Source organism: Cucumis melo, chromosome 8 (genome assembly GCF_025177605.1).
Source record: "Cucumis melo cultivar AY chromosome 8, USDA_Cmelo_AY_1.0, whole genome shotgun sequence".
NCBI lineage: Eukaryota > Viridiplantae > Streptophyta > Magnoliopsida > Cucurbitales > Cucurbitaceae > Cucumis > Cucumis melo.
This window is the reverse complement of record NC_066864.1, coordinates 30,794,439-30,816,171: the sequence shown is the minus strand read 5'-3', so window position 1 is coordinate 30,816,171 and position 21,733 is coordinate 30,794,439. Positions and strand designations below refer to the sequence as shown.

The 21,733-nt window shown below is 33.2% G+C and overlaps 3 protein-coding genes across 4 annotated transcripts; 1 reads left to right on the top strand and 2 right to left on the bottom strand.

Moving 5' to 3' along the window:
- Positions 1–3,111: 3,111 nt before the first annotated feature.
- Positions 3,112–9,895, bottom strand: LOC103489944 (kinesin-like protein KIN-5B). The gene is made up of 24 exons (XM_008449294.3): positions 9,571–9,895; positions 9,232–9,471; positions 8,634–8,763; positions 8,391–8,546; positions 7,956–8,293; positions 7,729–7,867; positions 7,432–7,529; positions 7,144–7,300; positions 6,987–7,056; positions 6,816–6,892; positions 6,523–6,576; positions 6,362–6,442; positions 6,153–6,264; positions 5,989–6,075; positions 5,590–5,765; positions 5,346–5,507; positions 5,141–5,248; positions 4,882–5,040; positions 4,716–4,799; positions 4,421–4,626; positions 4,152–4,253; positions 3,956–4,065; positions 3,718–3,869; positions 3,112–3,633 (listed from the first exon to the last, which is right to left on the bottom strand). Exons 2-24 carry the CDS (start codon positions 9,414–9,416, stop codon positions 3,427–3,429), a joined length of 3,150 nt encoding a protein of 1,049 aa, XP_008447516.2. The 5' UTR covers positions 9,417–9,471; positions 9,571–9,895; the 3' UTR covers positions 3,112–3,426.
- A 1,358-nt stretch (positions 9,896–11,253) lies between these two features.
- On the bottom strand, positions 11,254–15,298 carry LOC103489934 (diaminopimelate epimerase, chloroplastic). Of its 2 annotated transcripts, XR_007823273.1 has the most exons (10): positions 14,819–15,293; positions 14,327–14,494; positions 14,156–14,226; positions 13,917–13,974; positions 13,369–13,548; positions 12,737–12,821; positions 12,511–12,570; positions 12,346–12,419; positions 12,006–12,181; positions 11,254–11,677 (listed from the first exon to the last, which is right to left on the bottom strand). XR_007823273.1 is itself a non-coding variant. In XM_008449282.3 (9 exons), the coding sequence occupies exons 1-9, from the start codon at positions 15,095–15,097 to the stop codon at positions 12,062–12,064; spliced, it is 1,095 nt and encodes a 364-aa protein (XP_008447504.2). In that variant the 5' UTR covers positions 15,098–15,298; the 3' UTR covers positions 11,877–12,061. The 2 variants fall into 2 exon arrangements, 1 of the variants encoding a protein (XP_008447504.2); XM_008449282.3 differs by lacking the exon at positions 11,254–11,677 and having other exon boundaries at positions 11,877–12,181; positions 14,819–15,298.
- A 3,794-nt stretch (positions 15,299–19,092) lies between these two features.
- Positions 19,093–20,917, top strand: LOC103489927 (pentatricopeptide repeat-containing protein At5g42450, mitochondrial). Its single transcript, XM_008449272.3, has one exon. It carries the CDS (start codon positions 19,265–19,267, stop codon positions 20,774–20,776), a length of 1,512 nt encoding a protein of 503 aa, XP_008447494.2. The 5' UTR covers positions 19,093–19,264; the 3' UTR covers positions 20,777–20,917.
- Positions 20,918–21,733: the final 816 nt, after the last annotated feature.

The following is a 21,733-nucleotide window of genomic DNA, read 5'->3' as shown; positions in this document are numbered from 1 at the left end:
AGATACATATATTCTAAAAATAAAAATAAAAACTATCAAACGTGTCATAAGATTTATTCAACATTACTTTTTTAAAATAGATTTATCGAATTTTTTTAAATAATATTATTTTAATATATAAAGACAAAAAGAGTGGAGAAGAAAAAGATTTGAGTCTAAATCATGGAAAAACTGTGAACCCGATCCACGATTTCCATTCAGAGTACGACACAAGAAACCTATTTACTTTGAACTAACAGATTGAAATCGTGGACATTCCATCTAAGATATAAGAATTTTGTTACCAATTATATAAACAAATGAGACATGGCGTCTCCACACCTATCTTTGTCGATTTTTTCTGAGAATTAAGTAGTTCATGACTATCTTTAAACAACTATATTATTTTTTATTTTTAGAAAAAAAACAAGATATATTCAAAACATGAGAATAGATGAGAATGGATATAAGCAACAATCGTTTATCCAATAATAAAAAATAAAAAATATGAGGTAATATGAATGTGTGTAAAAACAAGTGAAGTAGGTGAAGCAATAAATGGTCATGTATGGCAACTGCATCTATACATCACATTTCATGGAACCTTCAAAATCAAAACTAACCTTAAAAACTATATATATATATATATATATATATATATATATATATATATATGTCCTTTGACTTTCTTCATTTATTCCCCACAATTTGTTATTTATTTATTTATTAAAGATGGTTTTAACTATTGATGTGTTTGAGTTTCACAAAACACTGCCAAAGGAATTTTGGAATTATTATGAGACTAATCATAATTTTATAATTTCCCACGTGTGAATTACATATATACATACACACACACACACACACACACATATATATATATATATATATTACAAAAAAAAAATCATTTCAATTGTCATGTTTAGTGAAGTCCAATATTGACTAACAACAAAGTGATTTTTCAATTGGTAGTTGATTAGCTTGGATTTGGTTTATGATATTTATTTGACTATAGAAACAAGAATCTATATCCAAACTCCTAAACTATAAACCAACAACATAAATTAAGTTCAATTGTAGAAAGAATGGGACTTGAACTTGGGTCCATAAGGGGTTGAGAGATAATTTTACTATTAGGCTAACTTTTAGAATTAGCATTATTACAGCTTTTTTTTTATATATATGTAATATAAATAGTATAAAGTTGAGGATGGGCTCCTAAGCTAAATTCACTTGTAGTAAGAATTAGACTTTTTTTTTTTTTTAATTGAGATTCATAAACACATAGAACACAAATCAACCAACCAAACCAACCTCTCGAGGATGGGATAGTAGAGAGGAAATAAACCCTCTAAAAAAAGACTTAGTTGAAGAATCTATAAAGCAGCTACAAGATAATGGACAAGTTTGTTTTCCTCTTTTGAGATTTACAAAGACGTGTTAAAAAAAGCTTTCTAAAAGAAAGAAGAACAGAATTTGATTCCACCTCCGGTGAGGTCTAGACCATTCCAAGAAACTAGGATGTGATTTAAACCATATGGTTTATTAAACTTTAAATGTTCAACTAATAAATGTTGGGATGCACTATGTAGAACGGTCATTCTAACTACCAACCAATCCAACAAATCTCACCGCTCTTGAGTGTTTCCAAATAATCTTAGAAACTAAATTGGTAATTACGAAATAAATAAATAAATAACTAAGTTAGTGAGTATAGTTAGATACTAATTAATATAGAAAAGAATAATATTCTTGTTGTATCAATGTTTACTTTGTATTGAAAAAAGAATATATAGTTTTATTTAAGAGGGTGGAGCCACTCATATGTTATAATATGAATGAATCAAACTTATTGGATTAAATTGGAATTTACAACAACTATACAAGAAGGAAGTGGCAGCCAACCTTATGTCTTCTTCTTCACTTGTTTTTTGACATTCAAATTAGTTCAACAAATTCTACATTGCCAACCAATATGAACACATTTGCAACTCTTACTCATCTATTGAATATTATTTAGCCCATAAAGTTATTAAACCTATTTTGACACAATTTTAAACCTCAAGGCTATATTAAATAAAAATTTAAATTTAGAGACTCATTTAACACATGTAACGTAATTATAAATTTAAATTAATATTCAAATCAAGATGGGATTTGAGTATTTGTACAATAGTATGAACGTTTTGACAAAATTCATGAATCCAAGTTTAATAATAATAAGCGTATGGAGAATTGTTAAAAATGAAAAATTTTGATAAAATATTTACAAAATATAGCAAAATTTTAGATTCTATCATTGATAGGTATTGATATGCTTCTATTAGCCATATTGATAGACAATAATAAAAGTATATTAGTATCTATCATTGATAGAATCTAAAATTTTAATATATGTTGTAAATATTTTAGTTTATTTTACTTAAAAATATTCCTAAACTTATTTAGTTCTCGAAATGTTTCAAGTTAATCTAGAAAGGAAACATATAGAGGGAAGAACGTAACAATTTAGAATAATTCTCTTCTTCTTTTTTTCTTTTTTTTTTTTTTTTTTTTGAACTTCATACTTGTTTTTCTTAAATTACATAATTATAGTTTTCACATTAAAAAATAGGGAAAAGAATACTCGAGTTCATAATCTAATATTTTTTTTTGGAAAACATCAAAGCCAAAACTTTTTTTTTTTTTTAACAAAAGCATGCATGTGAAATGTAGTTAATAACATATAGAAACTTAAATAGCTTAAATTTTAAAGAACAAAAAACCAAAATTAATGGACTTTTTGAGGTAGAAGTCGAATTGTAAGCTCCAATATAGTTGTGAACGAGAAGTTATAAAATGATGGCACTCAAGACCATGGTATAAGAATAACATAAAGAATAAATGCTTCTAAAACCGAAGTCACTAATTCCTATATCTAACTCCTAATAAGAAGTAAAGTTTGCAAATTTTGACAAATTTAAGTCGTAGCCTTTCTGAGGAGGGCCCTGACGGAAGCACGTGAGAAGGATGAAACTTCTCAATCACTTTCTGAGGGGTTTCAATTAACTTCGCTGGCGCCTAACCGTCAACCGGTACTGCCAGTTTCAGTACAAACATTGACTTGAAGAAAAAGTTAGCTTGATGGAAACATAAATAAAATATTATATTTTATATATATATATATTCACCTCTCTCAGTTGAGTAATATCTGATCCATCAATAGACTAAACTCTAAAAAGAATAAATAATACACATACAGAAAAGTGAAGAAGAAGAAGATGAATCAATTTCATCGTCATCTGGCTATTCTCACTACTCAAACTTGAGATGAAATGAAAGGATATATATATCCATCAATAGATGAACACTTTTTTCCTTTTCTTTTTTTTTTTTTCCTTTTTTTCCTTTTCCACAGCTCCACAAAGCTTTTAGACCATTAGAGCTTTCTGAAAACAAGTGATGTTTTCAGTTGACATTTGTAAAAGGAGCTCTTGAGGGTAACAACACGACTCCATCTTGAAATTTTCCTTCTATCAAACCCCATTTCAACTTGTTTTCTGTTGAAATTCCTTCTTTCAGATGATGTGCTGGGGTTCTCATCTCCTCAATGGATGCTAGACTTGGCACTGCTATTGCTCTTTTCTTCGGCGTCGAGTTGGAATGCTGATCGACCTGTTCCCAATTGAAGTTCCATCATATTATGAAAATTGTCATAAACAAAGATATAGATATGATCAGTCAAGCAATGAGACAAACCAGATAATCTTTTATGAGACACTGTTCTGCTTGGTCTCGAATTTTCGATATCGTTCTTCCATGGTTATCTTGTGTGGATTTGAGCTCGTCCAAGCATGAGATAGAAATGGAATCTAACTCCTTTTTATTTTCATGGTCCAATCTCAAAGAATCTGCCATAAGTCATCCAAAAAATAAGCATAAGAAACACAGTTGTTTAAAAAGGGGAATAATACAATTTTGAGGTATCTAGGAGTACCATTCACTGCAGCCAGTACACCACTGACTTCAGCATCAAAATCAGCATCCAGTGTTGAAGAAACAGTTGCAAATTCTTCATGTGCAAAATGATTTTTGCAAATACTGGCCCTGTTTCAGAAAAAAAACGAAGAAAGTTTACTTTTGTAAATCATAGTCAAAGAAACTATGAGAAACTGAAGGAAACAGATACTCACTTTACTGAAGATTCTATCTCTGTAGCACCATTCTTACTCAGTTTTATTACCGATGATTGCGCATCTTCCCATAGTCTTTGAGAATGATCCAATCTCTTTGAGCTGCACGGTGTAGGAAAATAGATTAACACTCGACTACTTTTTCAAAAAAAAGAACTTTATATTTGACAAAGATATATCTTTCAGAGCAAATTTCATTTATTCATTTTGTGTGATGCGATAGGTCATTTCAGAGCAATCACAAAAAAATGATTCCAAGTAAAACTTACCATTCATCAATTGCGCTTTCCAGAACATTCTTTGACTCATTTGATGAGATCATGCTCTCTGTGAAATGAGATTCTACCTTTTCAACATATTCATTCATGTCCTTCTTGGCATGATTTGACACTTGCTGCATGCTGGACATTTCTTGCTGTAATATCTTGTTGTGTTGTAGGTTCCATTCCTGAATGTTTATGGATGCCTTCGATACCTATTGAATTTACCAAAAAGTTAAACCACACAAGGCTTCTTCATTCAAGTCTTTAGATATGCTAATGACATAAAAGAACATTGACCAACCATCTCAGACTTCTTGGATGTCAAATTTGCAATAATAGCTGCAATGTTTGACAAAGCTTGTTTCTCCTCTTTCTCTGCCTGCTCCTGAAGTTCCACAAATTGAAGTAGGTTATAAATTGACAGAGAACTATGAAAAACTTCAATTTGAAATTTGTCTTTTAGCTACCTTGAACGTCTTCTCAAAATTCACTAATTGATTGGACCTCTCAATTTGACTTTCTTCAAGCAACGTCATGACTTTAGATGCATGGGAATGAAGTTCATTAAAAAAGTTCATACTTGCACTCGATATCTTCTGTGCTGAAACCAAACTGTGTTGCAATCCCTGAATTTTTTTTTTCAAGGATTAAATTGCAAAACTTAACAAAATTTGTTGATAAAGCTCACAACCATCAAAAACCAGTATTACAAATAATGAACACTACCTCCTCTTGGCGTCGAACATGGAGATCAATAAGTTGTTTTTGGTCACTAAGAGAACTTTGAATCTCCTTGACAACCTCCTTGGCATCCAATACTGCATTAACTAAGAACTAAACAAAATTTCACATGTTGCATGGTCAGTATTTGCACATGTTACTTATCGATGAAAATGAATGGAACGAAAAAGTATTCCCATGCACTTCGTACATTTTCAACATTTATTGCTTGTGATGAAACTGTGGCATTCATCTGTTCCAGGTCGCTGGAAACATTCTGTTGCAGTGTTTTGATTAACTGTCTTAAGGCAGCTATTCCCAAAGAGCAAGTCTGTGACATTTTTCCTACTTTTGTCTCCAGGATTTGAGTTGCCTGAAAATGAGGAGGTTATGATTAGTCAGATACAAGGCACACATGCGCAACGGAACTTTACAAAATTTCTTCCTTTCCTTACATCTGATTTACTTGCAAGATACGTGTGTGCATGTTCTTCCATGGATCTTAGCTGTTCTTGATGTTGAGAAACAGATCCTAAGATGATCTTGTGAAGATCCTTTAGATTCTGATCAAGCTGAGAGCCAAATGTCAAGACTCTACTTTGATTTTCTGCTTCCATTCTATCTTTCCGGTCTATATAGGGAGAAACCAAAATTATTAAGATAATAAAACTATGTAATAGTTTCCATAATGCTAGCATTTAAAGTAACAAAATTCCACGAGCGAATGCTTTTTTTGCTTCTACATTATCTACCATAGGACTTTAGATGCATCATAGTGATGAGAATAATAATTTTACATAGGGTCAGGGTCATTTAACAATCCAAGAATTCAATTATTTGGAGAAAGGGCATACCTATTTTATCAAATAATAAACTTATATCCTCGGAGGCATTTTGCAAGTCCACGCGCAATGACTTTGCACGTTGAAGTAAGGAATTTTCTGTTTGTTCCAAAGTAATCAGACTATATATACATAAATTTTAATGTTTGAAAAATTCTAATGATTGAGAGACAGACCTGAGGTTTTCAGCTGAGAGATGATCGACTCCTTTTCTTTCAAGGCTGCAATGGCTAACCCATGTTCATCTTGTAGTTCAGACAATGCCTTATTCCGGTTTTCCAAATTTATCTGAACGAACAAGCATGTACAGATGAGAACCAATATTTCATGACATTCTATATAGATATATGTACAGAAGAGAAGCAATGCTTCGGTACATTCATACCATGCAATCCTTGAGCTCCCGTTCCATGTCCAGTTTCATTTTTTGTTCAACCAGATAAAGCTCTCGGAAGCTTTCAACTTGCTGTACGAAAAAGCCAACTTTGCAGTTTGATAAATAATGTTGAATAAAAAAAACTCAATTAAATCCAGAGCAAAACTGACCTTCTCGCTAAGGTTGAGATCATTTTCAAGTTGTTCGATCCTCTCAGATTTTTCCTGCAGAACAAATATCACAAGTCTTAAAAAGTTAAATTACTATCTAAAATTTTCAGGTTTAGTCTTATGCACCAATGACACATCGAAAAAAAGCGGGTAGAAGATGCTGCCTCTCAAATTCCACATAATTGTCTTAGGCCGCTGATCAAATTTTGAAAAGCTAATGTTTTGAGAGACAAAATTATAAAAGAAGGAAAAGGTTCCAGGCATTTTATTCTCTTTAACAGAAAACGACCAACCTTCTTCTCAGCTTCATCTTGAGCATATCTCTCACGTGGAATATAAACACCATTCTTGTCCCTTGCAGCTCGGATGTCTGCAACAATTTTATTGTATGTTAAACAAAAAGGATATTCTACTCTTCTTCTGTTAATAGACTGAATCTAAGTAAGTTAAAATGGAGTTCCAACCTTCTTTCATCCTCTCTATTTCTAGATACAAATCCTTTAGTAGCACAGCTTTCGATATTTTCTGGTTTGCCTGTCAATGAAGTTCAATTTCAGAAATGGGGAAAAGGAGTAAAAAGTAAGAGTGAGCAGGTCTTTAGGAGGTTCGTGGGAGTATAACCTCAGGTTTGTTTTTGATATATTTTGCACGATGGGCATAGTCTAGCGTACTAAGAGTCTCATCCAAGCAATTAGCAGAAGGAGAAATTGTGGCAATGACACAAGTTTTTGTCTTCCCTCCCAAAGAATCTCTCAACAACCTGGTAAGCTTACTATCCCTGCACAGAATTTCCCATGACAGGAGTCAGAAAATTGTTATTAGCACTAATAATAGTTACAAAAGAATAATAATGATAAATACTAAAGGTGGCCCAATGATATTGTTAGATTAATAGATTTCAGGATGTACCTGTAAGGTATATGAGAAGAATGTTCAACCAGTGCATTTATACAACGGCCCAAGGTAAGTAAGCTCTTGTTAATCTCTCCTGCTTCTCTTGCTCGTGCCTGAAAATTAAAAGGTGCATATTGATTCAAATCTGACCAACAGAAATATCTACTGAACTACAAGGCTTTTGGCTACATGTTCATTAAATGCTGGTCAGACACTATCTTATTAACTTAATTAGCAGATCCTGAACTTGACTGTCTATCAATTCCAAATCTGTCTTACAAGTTTGTTACATGCATATACACAAATTTTTACCTCACGTGCACCTGAGCGAGATATATTCTCTGATCCAGCTAAATCAACAAGATTAAGCTTTCCACATTTGATCAGCTCCTCATCACCAACAGATGATTCTTTAATGTGAAGAGTAATGGAAAAGATAGAATGAGAGCGGCTGCAATAATAGAACATAATGAACAAAACATGTCAGGTTTACATTTTTCTCAATAATCCAAATTCCCAACATAATGTTGAAGTTTTACCTGCTACGCTTGTTTAACAAGGTATCTGCTGTACGCCTTCTGGCAGATCCTCGTTCCAAAAGAGTATATATCTCACTTAAACTGTAAACTGCTTCTTCTTCAAGGCCCCTTACAACCACTGCGCCCTTTCCATCCTCCATCAAGGAAATAGGTTTCTTTTGCTTTTCTTCTGCAGATCGTGATTGGTCTTCTTGAGCCAACAAATCAGTAATTTCTTCATTGTAAAGCTCCAAGAATGTCACTTTCATACTATAGTCTGCATTTTGCTCTTCAAGTGTATCGAAAATTTGACGAACGGCCCGTGGAATAACACCAGCCTCAGCAGGCAGATCCTTATTCTGTTTGTTTGTAATGGGAAATACATGTCAAAAACAATGAATAAATTAAATTAGCTTAAGGAAATAAAAAATAAGGTTCTTGTTTGACTATCTATACCTTATTTTTCATCCCACCTTCCATTGTATATGTTTTACCCGAGCCTGTTTGCCCATAAGCAAAGACCGTGCAGTTGAAGCCTTCAAGAACTTCATTCACAATAGGGGCAATAGCTTGTTCATAAATTGATCTTTGCTGTGCCTTCGGACCAAACACCTGACAACTATTCATAGTCAGCTAAAATAACCAAATCAAGTTATCCCTTATCACAGAGTTAACCAAGTTAACGTTTCAGAAACGTACCTTGTCAAAGGAGAAGATTCTATCGACTTGCTTATTGGCTACACTTTGCAAGACACTAACTTCTCTTCTCATCTCATTACACGATATCACTTGTGAAACATTCGACTTCTGTTCATCATCATTTAACGGCCTACCATTAAGAGAAATAAATAATCAATCATATTCTATTGAGGAAAATACACGAGCAAGTCATCATCACCACTTCAGTTCTAGATATTAGATCATCAAAAGTACCATGGTCATATAAGTAGAAACTCAGAAAATTAACTCGCCAGTACTTCTGAAATCCACCAAACTAGGTTTCAAAAGGAATGTAGACAACAAAAAACACTCTGAAGCAATCCAAACAAATATGGAAATTAAATCCAAGTACGTTATAAGAGATTCCAAGTTAAAGAGAACTTCTAAACCATGATGCTCTGTATATACTTCTCAAAAGCATTTCAAGTTCAAAAAAATCAAACCCATGACATCCTTCATTAACCTAACGAATCTAATGGGTATGCAAATCATGTAAAGAATCAGACAGTTGATCTACTTCTAATTTCCAACACTCATTAACACCCTAACAAGTACTCTAAAAACAAAGAAATCTCACCTGCATCTCAACACAACCTGCACATTAACTTCTTTATCCCTGTTCTGCTGATGATGGTTAGAATTTGAATCAGATCCTCTAGAATCAGTTCGTCTCCGTTCAGGACGAGGAGTCAGAAACGGAGCTGGAGTTGGCGTAACCCCAACACCCGATTTTTTAGACTGATCAGGCGTCAGTGGCACCATTTTTCCTCCTCAATTACAAAAATTACCAGAAAATCACCACCACCACAACCACTTCCTGTATAAAACAATAAAAAGAAAGAAAAAGAAAACAGAATCGCGAATTGGAAACGGATTCATAAACGAAAAACAAAAAATTAGGGAAAAAGAGGAAAACCTTTTAAACGAAGATGCGATTGAGAGAAGTGAGAGAATCGTTGTTGTATTCGATTCGAAAAATGATTGAATTGGGGAAAGGAGCGAGCGGTGTGGGGAAAAGGTTTGAGATTCACCGGCCACTGTCCACTACAATATTGTTTACATAGAGGGGAAAGTAGCCGTTGGAATCGTAAATTTGAATTTGATGAAAGGTGAGGACCCCACTCGAGAATAAATTTTCAAATTTCTGAGGGACCGCCGGAGTCTGCACTTCCAATTTCGTCGAATTTATTTCCCAAAAGCTTCAATCTCCCTTTCTTTTCTATTATTTTTCTCTTTTTCTTTCTTTTCTTTTTCCTTTACCACATGGTAAAAAGAGATTGAGAAAAAAGGGCTGCTTTCTTCGTAAAAAGATTAATTATAAATTACAATTTACTACTATATAAATTCTGAAATTTGCAATTCCTTTTTTGCAAGATTAACAATGGTATTAAACGCTGAAGAAGAAAACTAACGGTGTCGTTTTGACATTTCCTTCGGTTCGGAGCATTGACATTGAAGATTGAATTGATATTTCCATTTTATTGTTAAAAAAAATGTATGAAAAGTAAAGTATGAAGTGATATGTACATATAATAGATGTTTTTATTTTAAATTATTGTTTGCTGAAATTTTTAGTAGTCGGCAATTTGTTGATAAAACTATTGAAATTTAGTGAAATGTTTGACAACATTGAGACGTTTGAACCTCGTTGGAAATTGAAATTTTAGTTAAATCTTTATGTCTTGATTAGTCTAACAATACTTGATTCATTATAATTAATAAATGAGGAAGAATATAGTCCTGCGCAAGACCTGATTTAACTCAATACTATTAACATTAAAATCGGTATTAACACTTAATACTGATTTGGCAATCTCCTGATTTCTTATAGTTTTCTTTTACTTTACTTGTTTTAAAATTGATATCTATTTGGTTTGCAAAAAGCTGCGTCTCATAATTTTTATTTCCATTGTAGCATTAATACATTTAAAAAAAGTAGCACCTTTTGAATGTTTTTGGCATAGGTTCCTTGTGAGGAAATTAAAAAACAAGCATTTAAAAATTAAAAAAAAAAAAAAAAAAAAAAAAACCATATTGATTTTATAATACTTCTCATAAGATTTTTTTTTCTAAAAAAAAAGTTGATTTTGTAGAAAGTAGGTGAGATTTCTTTTGCATTTTCCCCATAAGGTAACGAAGATTAAGAATTAATTAACAAAAACATCCCGTTAAAATAAGAGTTATTCCTAGAGAAATATTTTTGGTTTTAAAGGGAATGTATTGACAAATAAATATAAATAAATAAAGCTGCAAAAATAAAAGAATTGCAAAATCACATTTCTCCACTGCCCTTGTAGGTAATTTTGTCATGTCAGACAAATGAATTGATGCCCCAACGATTAAATAGGATATAATTCAGCTAATCTAAAAAAGTTTGATCTTTATCGAGATCGCAGAAATTTGAATTGGAAGGCCAAATGTCAAATTTTAATTTTGACATTTGACATTTGGAAAATCTTACTAGGAATCGATTCTCATATGAACCAAAAATGGCTTCATAATCTGTGTTCGGTCTTATCAATTCCTATATGAGAAAATGTTTGTTCATCAAAACTCGAGGCTGTTGTAAAATTCTATGTAAGAGACTCATCAGATAATATAGCTTTCAATCAAACTGGGATTTGATGGAGAATGGAGGTCGAAGCAAGTTACAGCCCAACTCACATATTTAAAGTGTCAGCGAATAAGAGAGGTATATAGTTCCAAACCCTCTCAAGGAATAGGAAGATTGGAGAAATTTGATAAGTAAAACAATTTCTCTAATCTAGATATGTAGTACACTTCACTAAAATTTGTACAAATGAGTGGAAAGAAAATTTGTGGGGCAAAAAAAAAAAAAAAAGACCAAGAACTCTGCTGTCGTACAAAATCAAACCGAGATCATAACCATAAAAAGTAAGGCAATTATATCCTAAAATTTTATATATATATATATCATATATATATATATATATATATATATGCATTAGTCAGAGAAGCTTACATGCACCTTCATCCAATCTCACGGGACAATCCACTTGACCCTACAACAATTAGGTGTCAATGAAAGTTGAAATGCATCCTAGGTAGGTGGACTATCATGTCTATCTAAGAATTGTACGAATGAAGGAATGATAAAATTGGATAGAGTTCTGACTAACTCAACACTAACCAATATTCAACTAAAGAAATCAACGGAAAGCATGTCTACCAGTTCGAAATGGTAAAACAGTACAAATGCAATGACAAAGAAGTTATTGATTTTATTCCCAAGAAACAGAAGACAACTATAATTCACACAGAACAGATATTGTGCATTACACAAAAATGAAAGTACAAACAGAAGATACATTTTCATAAATTACCACCTACCGGCTGAGAGGCCAAAATTTGACACTTCCATTTTGTTCTGATTCTTTAGGTTGCTTTCAATGTAGGGGAACCGATCCATAGAACACTACTTCGGCTGGTCCTGTCATGTATACGTGGTTGTCTTGCTCACTCCACTCTATCTGTAATGGTCCTCCAGGCAGATCAACGGTGCAATTCTGTCTCACATATTTGAATCTGATGTTAGGATATTTAAGGCAAAGAAAGGATTGAAAGTTGCATTCTTTTTTCTGTTTGTATAATAACCATACTGTCTGATTATGCTGATGAAATATATCATATTATTGCTGTAGTGGTTAAAAGATGCACATAATCTTCTTACCCGTCCAGCACGACCTTCAAGAACGGCTGCAACAACGACTGCACAAGCTCCAGTTCCACAAGCAAGTGTTGCGCCTGTAGTATCATTGGGAAGTACACAGGTTTGTTATGAAGTGATTCAATATTTATATGCTTATAAACTTAGATTTATTAAGTTAATCCAAACCTGCACCACGCTCCCACACACGCATTTTAAGGTGTGAATTGGATAAAACTTGCACAAATTCTGTACGAGGGTAGAAAGAGAATCTTAGTGGATGTAAAAGAAAAAAATGACATTTGTAGAAAGGGAAGGGAAGACCCTTTAAATAGTTGGAAGAAAATCACATTTGCTCAAAGATATTCATCTCAACCAGAAAAGGCTGAATTTCTAAACTTGCTAAAAATTTAACCTGTATTTGTTCGTGCTGGAAACATCTCATGGTGTTCAAATTTTGGACCAATTGCAGCTAAATTTATGTCATCGACCTGCAGATTCTGTCACGACCATGCTAAAATCAGCACAAATAGTAAATGAATAGTAAAATAGTATACCAGCTGAATGAATATAGGCAATCAAATATAACTCGAGGCTCTATCAAGTTGCAGTGCAGAGTTTAGATGTGCTATAAGCTATTTTAGATCAAAGGAGGACAGAAACGATTTAAATGTTAAATGAGCATACAGCCATCACCAGAGGCTTCCTGATAACTTCGTGTTGCTTCCTAATCTTTTTGTACTCAATTGGTTCAAATGCTCTTATAAGATAGAGCTAATATTACATGGTCAACCACATCTCAATCAATCAACTAAACTATGATAAATACAATGTATGTATTTATGGAGTCTATGAAGTACTCAGAAATTCTTTTACTCAATATTGAAGTGTAACTTATTGCCTCTAATCTCAAAATCAAGCACACAATATATACAACTTGCAAGTGATTATATTTAAGAGAGAAGAAAACAAAAGGGCAAGCCACAATACACAAAAGGAACTTTAAGAAGATTTAGACGAGTGAATGGGATGTTGCAAAATTAACACCTGCTCAATTTTGTTGCCAAAAGTTACACAATGGGGGTTTCCCATACTGACACAGGTCACGCTCCATGCAACTCCATCTACTTCTATGGCTGCCTTAACAACAGATTGGTCTTTAGTTGGTGTCAATCGGGTAGGCACATCTGTTGCTTTGAGAATTGGTTCACCCATGTCTACTTTTACCTGAAATTGCATGTACGTTAAGATGGGAACAGAACCCATAAAAGCACTGATTGCATTTGCCAATGGAAAAATGGTAAAGAAGTGCCTATCAAACCTTTAAAAATACATAAGACACCATGCTTTGATGGAGAAAAGTGAAAGAACCTACGAGAGAATACAAAAAACAAGTCCACAAAAGAAATCTCCAAACTAATTACAAGAAGGGCCTTCAATCCAAAGGATCTAAACAAAGCTGATAATTACAAAAAGCCCAATGAAAGGTTGCCATAGAGAAGCATTAGCCTCACAACCTCCCAAACCTCCATCCAATATCTCTAGAAAATTGAAACGGCAGTTGACTACAGATTAGAAAATCTATCAAAACATACCTGTCCATCATCCTGAAGTTCTGGAATAATCAGACCAGCGCCAGTATGAACAGTGAAGCTGCGAGTGCATGAACAATAACACTGCGCTCAGAAATTCTAATGCATGAATAAACATGAAATAAAAGATCTAAGGTATCATAATTTAATTAAGCTTGCCCATAATACGTTGCAGTTCACAAGAAAGTATGAACAAATGGACTCAAAAGATAAAACAATAGTAAAACAGAAAGAAGACATACCTATGCCTTCCCTGCAAATTCTCAAGCTCCGCAATAAATCTGGCAAAGCATCGCACTCCATTACCACACATCTATAACATACAAGCGCAAAAGAAATTCAGGCTCATACATAATTGATAGACATACAATAACAGCGACAGACAATTGTTTATGAAATGAAAAATTAATTACCTCCGGTTCACTACCGTCAGAATTGAATATCCTCATAGTATAATCAGTACCATTAACGCCAGGCATAGCAAAAATGACACCGTCAGCACCGATCCCAAAGTTTCGATCACATAACTTAGCAGCTTGCTCCGGGGTGATCCTAGGCTCTGACGAGTCCCTATTATCAACCTATTCAAGCTCAATTGCAATCAATACCAGACTAATAAACAAAGGGTAGACTGATTATCTGAGAATGAAATAAACTATTTCCCTGCACGGATAGAAAACTGACTGAGAAACCTTTCCAATAAGTTTCTGATTAAATCCATATAATTTTCCGTGATTAAAATCACCGGAGTCAACGGCGGAAAGTTAAGGTACCAAGTACCGATTTCAGAATTCCACCATTTCAAATGCACAGCTCCAACAAATAAGTTTCAAATACAAACACGCATTGACAGCCAATTACAAAACAAAAAACATATAGAAACAGTAAACTCAAAGAATCATTACCAAGATGAAGTCATTGCCGAGGCCGTGGTACTTAACAAAGTGAAGGAGACCACTCTCTCTGTGGTCAAGAAAAGACAACGACCGCGCTTTCTCTGTAACTTCAAGGCCAGCGGAAGACGCGGAGACGGAGAGCCTAGGGCTTCTTCTCCGAGCGAAGTACTTCGGAAGGGAATCCAGTTGAAGTGTAGAAGTAAAAGACAATCGGAGAGAAGGAATTGAAGCAAGAGAGCGTGACGATGGTGAGGTAAGTGGAAGAGAAATGGTGGTGGCTATGGCCATGGCGGCGCTGTGGAGTCGGAGTATGAACTTCCCGCTTTCGGTGTGAATGAAAGCAGCAGAGAAGCCGGAATCGTTGGGCTGCTGAGAAGGTTCGACGGAGAAAGAAGTCGTCGTTGGTGAGAATTAACCTTGGGCCGTAAAATGGCCAGGCCCATATATCCCAAACCCTTGTTTTGATGTGTACGGGTTAGGGCAATGTGTATAGCAACTTTTTTTTTTAGAGATTTTATAATGTATAATGTCAATTTATTAAACAATTTACAATATAGAAATTTTTTTATTTTTTAAAAATATATCACAATATTGTCTTTGTTTTAAAAAGAAAATTGGCGCGATTTTCTCCTTCTCCATTTTCACCGTCATTCTCCTTCTCTACGATTTTTTTCCTTCTCCAATATATTATGTACGAGGAGGGTAGAAATAGAAAAAGAAAATATTCTTCAAACAGGTTAATCTTCTTCAACAATATAGAACGTAGTGCAACGGAAGGAAAACAAAATAGAAGAAAGTAGTACCGGCACTGGAAAACTAAATCGGAGTACGAAGAAAGTAGAAGAAAATAGAAAATAGGAGGAAAACATGAAGAATCTGCTCGAAATTGTGTTCCAGAAGCTTAGTGTATATGTAGGGGTAATTTCGTCTTTTTGGTTAAAATTGCCATATTTGCAATTTTTTTAACTTTTGCTATATCCTTAATTAATTTAGGGTCCAATGTTATATCCCACTCAACCCTTTTTTTTAATGGTAAATATGAAAAAGAAACATAAAGATAAAAAACCTAATTTTGCTATAAAATTTTAATAATGTCCTACAATAAAATTTATTATCTTGATTATAATTGATTAGGATTTAGTATATTTTTAGGGCAATTATAACTTTATAATAATTATTAATCATAAATGAATTTTGAAATTAAATACAAAATATTTCCATATTTACATTATATTAAATTTATTACGTAATTTATTACTCTCTTGCTTATACTAATAATTAAAATATAATTTTAATTATATTCAATATTACCATATAATTTAGGTTAGATTTGTAATTATTATCAAATAAAATCTCTTCAAATATGGAAATACTTTATTTATTAAATTTAACGTATAACAAATTATCAATATTATTTTCATCACCACATAAATCATCATCAATTTTCATCTGGCACCAGAAGAAGTAAAGAAGAATCGGTGAGCTTCAATGTCGTCGCCATCATCGGCATTGAGGGGACAGAAAAAGATGAAAATTGGTGAGTCATCGCGTAAGCCAAAATCAATGAATGAGATTCCATCATCGCTCTGGGAGATGAGACATTCGGGATCATGGTTAGGACAAGATCAAATGGTGAGAAGGGAGGTTATGTTGGAATAATAATAAGAATAAGAAATATTTAAAAAAGTTACCTATTTTATAGATACTTTTAAACAAATATCTCAAAATTTCATTTAATTCTTTCACATTTTCATTATCAGTTTTATATTTTTCATATACCTACATAAAATTTACTATATATTTTTCATATATCCTACGAATCTATTAGAATTACATAATATACTATATATTTTTCATATACCCTAAAAATTTTTCAAAACATAAACTAAGTAATATACTATATATTTTTCATATACACTAACAAATTTTGTATATAACCATAAACCCTTATTCACCAGAAAAATTTAAGGGAGATAAACATAATAAAAAATAATGAATGGAGAGATCGGACAGAGTGAATTTTTATTTTAACAAAATCACCAAAAGAAAATTAATTATGGAGTAATTTGGATTATAATATTATCATAATAGAATAAATTACGTATCATATTTACATATGATAACTAATAAATGCAAGTCTTAGTCTATTTTCTTTATTTCATTTTTAAAATAGTTTTAATATATTATTAATAATAAAGATGGGTAGTTTGGTCTTTTGAACTATACATTTGTGTAAAATTGAAGACATTTATAAATTTTTTGACAACATTAGGAATTTTTTTTTAAATAATGTAGTTTATAAAAATATTATCAAAAATAGGGCCAATCAAAAAGAATTGTCAAAAATGGGGTAGTGAAGTCGTGTACCTGGTACACGACTTCACCAAAATCGTGGGTCGCGTACACGATTTGGGTCGGCGTCGTGAACGGGGGCCACGACAAATGACTGGAGTCGTGTACGCGGTACACGACTTCTGACTGGAGTCGTATACCACGTACACGTTTTCCTGACACGTGGCAGTCAACAGTCAGGTTGACTGCCAGTTTGTCTGGTAGTGCGAAAGTCGAGAAACATCAACCAGATTGCGTATTGCGACAGTTTAATATGTTGCAAACGCCACCAGCGATTAGCTACACAGATCAGAGGTTGCATCAAATAGATTTAAGGGGTAAACATGATCAAGATTGGCGTCGGATTCATGCGGAACATATCGGAGTGTGGAATTCGCGATATGATTTTCGGGTTAAAGCACCCACTACAAGCGAACCGACGGTATCAGAGAACTATTTTGTTTGGTATAGGTCGATTACCAGACGCTTTATCACCCAAGAGGGCGCTTTCTATCATTGCATGGTAAGGATTTAATAAGTTTTGTTTTATACATTTAATCAAAATAAAACAATAATTTGGTTTGTATTACTTGCAATCTTTCAGTATGATTTTGTTGACGTAGTACAAACTTTCTCCGTGGAACACGATATAGAAGCTTTAGGGCAAATATGTGATAGAACCACAGAGCGCGTAGATCACATTATTCAACAAACTCGACGACTTACTGTTGCCAACACAGATCGTAGACGCATGCGACGTAGACGACGACGGCAAGGCGATGATGTCGTAGAGGGTGATGAGGATAATTAAAAGTTTGTAAATTAATTTTGAATTCTTGTTAATTTCAATTAAAAATGTATAAGACATTGTTAATTAATTTTTTAAATGTCTAACCTTTTTATAAGTATGGTAGTTTTTTACTAAGAAATTTGACTATAAACTCTTGAAAACTTACACATTTAGTACACAAACAATTTATCTCGATTCAATTGAAATTTATAATATATCGTTTACACCGAAATTATATTAAAATCTTCATAAAGGAAACTAACACAAGTATTTGCTAAACATAATTTGAGTTGTCATCCAATAATAATTCTAATTCTAATAATAATAATAATAATATTGATAAAAATAATAATAACATAATAATACTAATAATAATAATAATAACAATAATAATAATAATAATTACAATAATAATAATAATATATACTAATAATGATAATAATAATAATAATAACAACACTAAACATAATAATAGTAGTAATAATAATAATAATACTAATAATAATAATAATAATAAAAATAACAACATAATATTAAATTAAAACAAAGAAGTCGTGTACCCGGTACACGACTTCTTGCCACGTTGGACGGGACTTGGACGGTCAACAAGTCCAAGCTGATGTGGAAATCGTGTACCCCGTACACGACTTCCATGCAAGTCGTGTATGAGGTACACGAATTCATAGTAAATCGTGTACCTCATACACGATTTCCTTCCAAATTTCCAGATTCACTCTATTTTTGACAATATTTTGCCCCATCACCCTATTTTTGTCAATAATTTCAAAAAAAACCATATTTCTTAAAATACCCCCAACATTTGGTTAAACTTGTAATAAGACATTATATTTTAGGCTATAGTTGTTAAAACCCCTATAAAAAATTTCTATCACAGAACCCATCTCGATAATGGGTAGATACGATAATATTTATAATTTTTTTAAAAATATTAATATATGTTATTGTTTTGATTATGGTTGGTATATTTACAAATCGTCATCTTGTTATATTTATAGAACAAATTTTATTTAGTCATAAGACCGATAAAGAATTATTGTGCTCTTAAATCAAACTTTTAGGGACCGTTTGGGGAATGGTTAGGGTTATGATAAACCTAGAATTATGATAAGATGTGTTTAGGGGGAGAGTTATGGAGGAAGTGTTATGTCTTCTAGTCATGTAATCGCAACGTACGTTTATCAAATTCAACAATGATTTAATCGATGAAGTTGCAACTCTCTTGAAGATTTGAAAACAATAACGATTCAACCTCCTCCGTCTTATCTCCAATCTTCAAGTTCAAGTTCTCAACCCAAACTAAAAGCTTTCACCATATGAAACCCATAAGAATATGGATAAAACCTTTCACATCATCTTGTAGGCAATTGACCAAAATCAAACCCAATGGCAATGCCGCCGTTGGTACTCCACCTCTTGGATCCAAAACCACCCCATTTTCCGGCGGTCAATTGGCTGCCCGCCAACTGTTCGACAAAATGCCTCACTTAAACGTGGTTTCAGCAACCGCCGCAATTGGGCACTGCGCAAGGCAGCACCAACACGAAGAGGCATTATATCTATTCTCTGCAATATTAGTGTTAAATTTAAAGCCCAACGAGTTCACTTTTGGAACTGTGATTCATTCTGCAAAGGCACTTGGAGACATTCAAAGTGGTAAGCAACTTCATGTTTGTGCCATAAAAACTGGCTTTCATTCTGATGTGTTTGTTGGTAGTGCGCTTTTGGATTTGTATTTTAAGTTGGGTTTCATTGAGGAAGCTGAAAGAGCTTTTGATGATATCAAGATGCCAAATGTGGTTTCTTACACTAGTTTAATATCTGGGTATCTGAAAATTGAGAGGATTCATGATGCTCTTCGGGTGTTTGATGAAATGCCCGAGAGAAACGTTGTGTCATGGAATTCGATGATTAGTGGGTTTAGTCAGAAGGGGCACAATGAGGATGCTGTGCATTTGTTCGTTGATATGCTTAGAGAAGGGATTTTGCCCACTCAATCTACTTTTACTTGTGCTATATGTGCTGCTGCTAATATTGCTTCTATTGGGATAGGGAGGAGTTTTCATGCTTGTGCTGTCAAGTTCTTCGGCAAGCTGGACGTGTTTGTTAGTAATTCGCTTATTAGTTTTTATGCAAAATGTGGAAGTATGGAAGATAGTTTGTTGGTTTTCAATAAATTACGTAATGAAAGAAACGTAGTTTCATGGAATGCTGTCCTTGGTGGGTTTGCTCAAAATGGTAGGGGAAAGGAAGCCATAGATTTCTATCAAAGGATGATTCTTGCAGGCTGCAAACCGAATGATGTGACGTTTCTTAGCTTGTTATGGGCTTGTAATCATGCTGGCTTGGTTGATGAAGGTTATTCGTACTTCAATCAAGCTAGACTCATTAACCCCAACCTGCTAAAAGCCGAGCATTATGCTTGTATGGTTGATTTGCTTTCACGTTCGGGTCAGTTTAAACGAGCAGAGGAATTTATACATGACCTACCATTCAATCCAGGGATCGGGTTTTGGAAAGCGTTGCTTGGGGGATGCCAAATTCACTCAAATGTGGAACTTGGGGAGCTTGCAGCTCAAAGAATCCTTGCCTTGGATCCAGGTGATTTCTCGTCATATGTAATGATGTCGAATGCGCATTCTGCAGCTGGAAAGTGGCAAAATGTGTCGCTAGCAAGAAGGGAAATGAAGGAGAAGGGGTTGAAAAGAATTCCAGGTTGTAGTTGGATTGAAATTAGAAGCAAAATTCATGTATTTGTTAACGGTGATAAGAATCACCACCAAAAGGATGAAATTTATTCTACCTTGAAACTTTTGTTGAGCAGTTGAAAGAGAGGGAAGATTTCAACTTTCTTTCAAATTCATAAATCAAATTCTATTGTCGATTAAGTTAAGTTTGGAAGTTTTAAACCACGAGCCTTTTGGTCCTCAATCTACGTTGATGTCACTTAAGTGAGTTCTTGTTGATGATCTCATGAAAGTTCGATAAGAGTTATTACTTAACATAAAAAGAAAAGAAATATATGTAACAAACGAGCATCGTAGACTAACTTGGGACAAGAGGAGGAAATTTGCTTGTAACTTACTAGCTATTTGGTCATTCACATGATATCACGTAACAAATTCATTTTTATAAAATGAAACTTTCATGGTGCGATTAGACTAGATTTTTTAAAAAAATAGTTGCAACCGAGTAAGCAACCAACTATTAATTATCAAGAAAATTAATTTTCAACTTTGAGAATATTATTTTGCCAACCGTCGTCGAACCCACACCTTTAACATTCTTCACATCGTGTCACATGACAAATCTTTTTGGTCTTCACATCGTACAACATTATTTTGCAATCGATTAATGTGACCAAATAAAAAATTCACCATTAAGTACTCCTCTTTTACACATTTGTGTTACTTGACAATTGTCAAATATTACTCGACAATTATTACAAAATTATTGGACGTAAAATTACTCATCTTCCAGGCCTCTTAGTTTTGGATTTTCCCTCAAAATAATAATAATAATAATAATTTTGGTTAAGTGTAGAGATTGACATGATTAATTGTTTAGACTCGTTTGGTAACCATTTCAATTTTTTTTATTTTTATGTTTTATAATTTTTGTTTATCAAAGCAAAAATCTATATATGTTCGGTAACTAATTTTGTTTTTTGTTTTTGGAAAATAAAAGTTATTTTTTTTAACTTTTCTTTTTCATTTTCCTCTATCTAGTTTATAAAATAAGTTTATTGATTTAAAAACAAAAAAATGAATTAGTTATTGAATACA

Coding starts and splice junctions, on each gene's coding strand:
- LOC103489927 (XM_008449272.3), top strand. CDS start 19,265: ATGAAACCCATAAGAATATGGATAAAACCTTTCACATCATCTTGTAGG.
- LOC103489934 (XM_008449282.3), bottom strand. CDS start 15,097: ATGGCCATAGCCACCACCATTTCTCTTCCACTTACCTCACCATCGTCA. Junction 14,495..14,818: donor TCGGCAATGACTTCATCTTG/GTAATGATTCTT, acceptor GAGCTTGAATAG/GTTGATAATAGGGACTCGTC. Junction 12,571..12,736: donor TCCAGCACGAACAAATACAG/GTTAAATTTTTA, acceptor ACCCTCGTACAG/AATTTGTGCAAGTTTTATCC.
- LOC103489944 (XM_008449294.3), bottom strand. CDS start 9,416: ATGGTGCCACTGACGCCTGATCAGTCTAAAAAATCGGGTGTTGGGGTT. Junction 6,265..6,361: donor GGGAGCTCAAGGATTGCATG/GTATGAATGTAC, acceptor TTGTTCGTTCAG/ATAAATTTGGAAAACCGGAA. Junction 4,254..4,420: donor GAAAGCGCAATTGATGAATG/GTAAGTTTTACT, acceptor TACACCGTGCAG/CTCAAAGAGATTGGATCATT.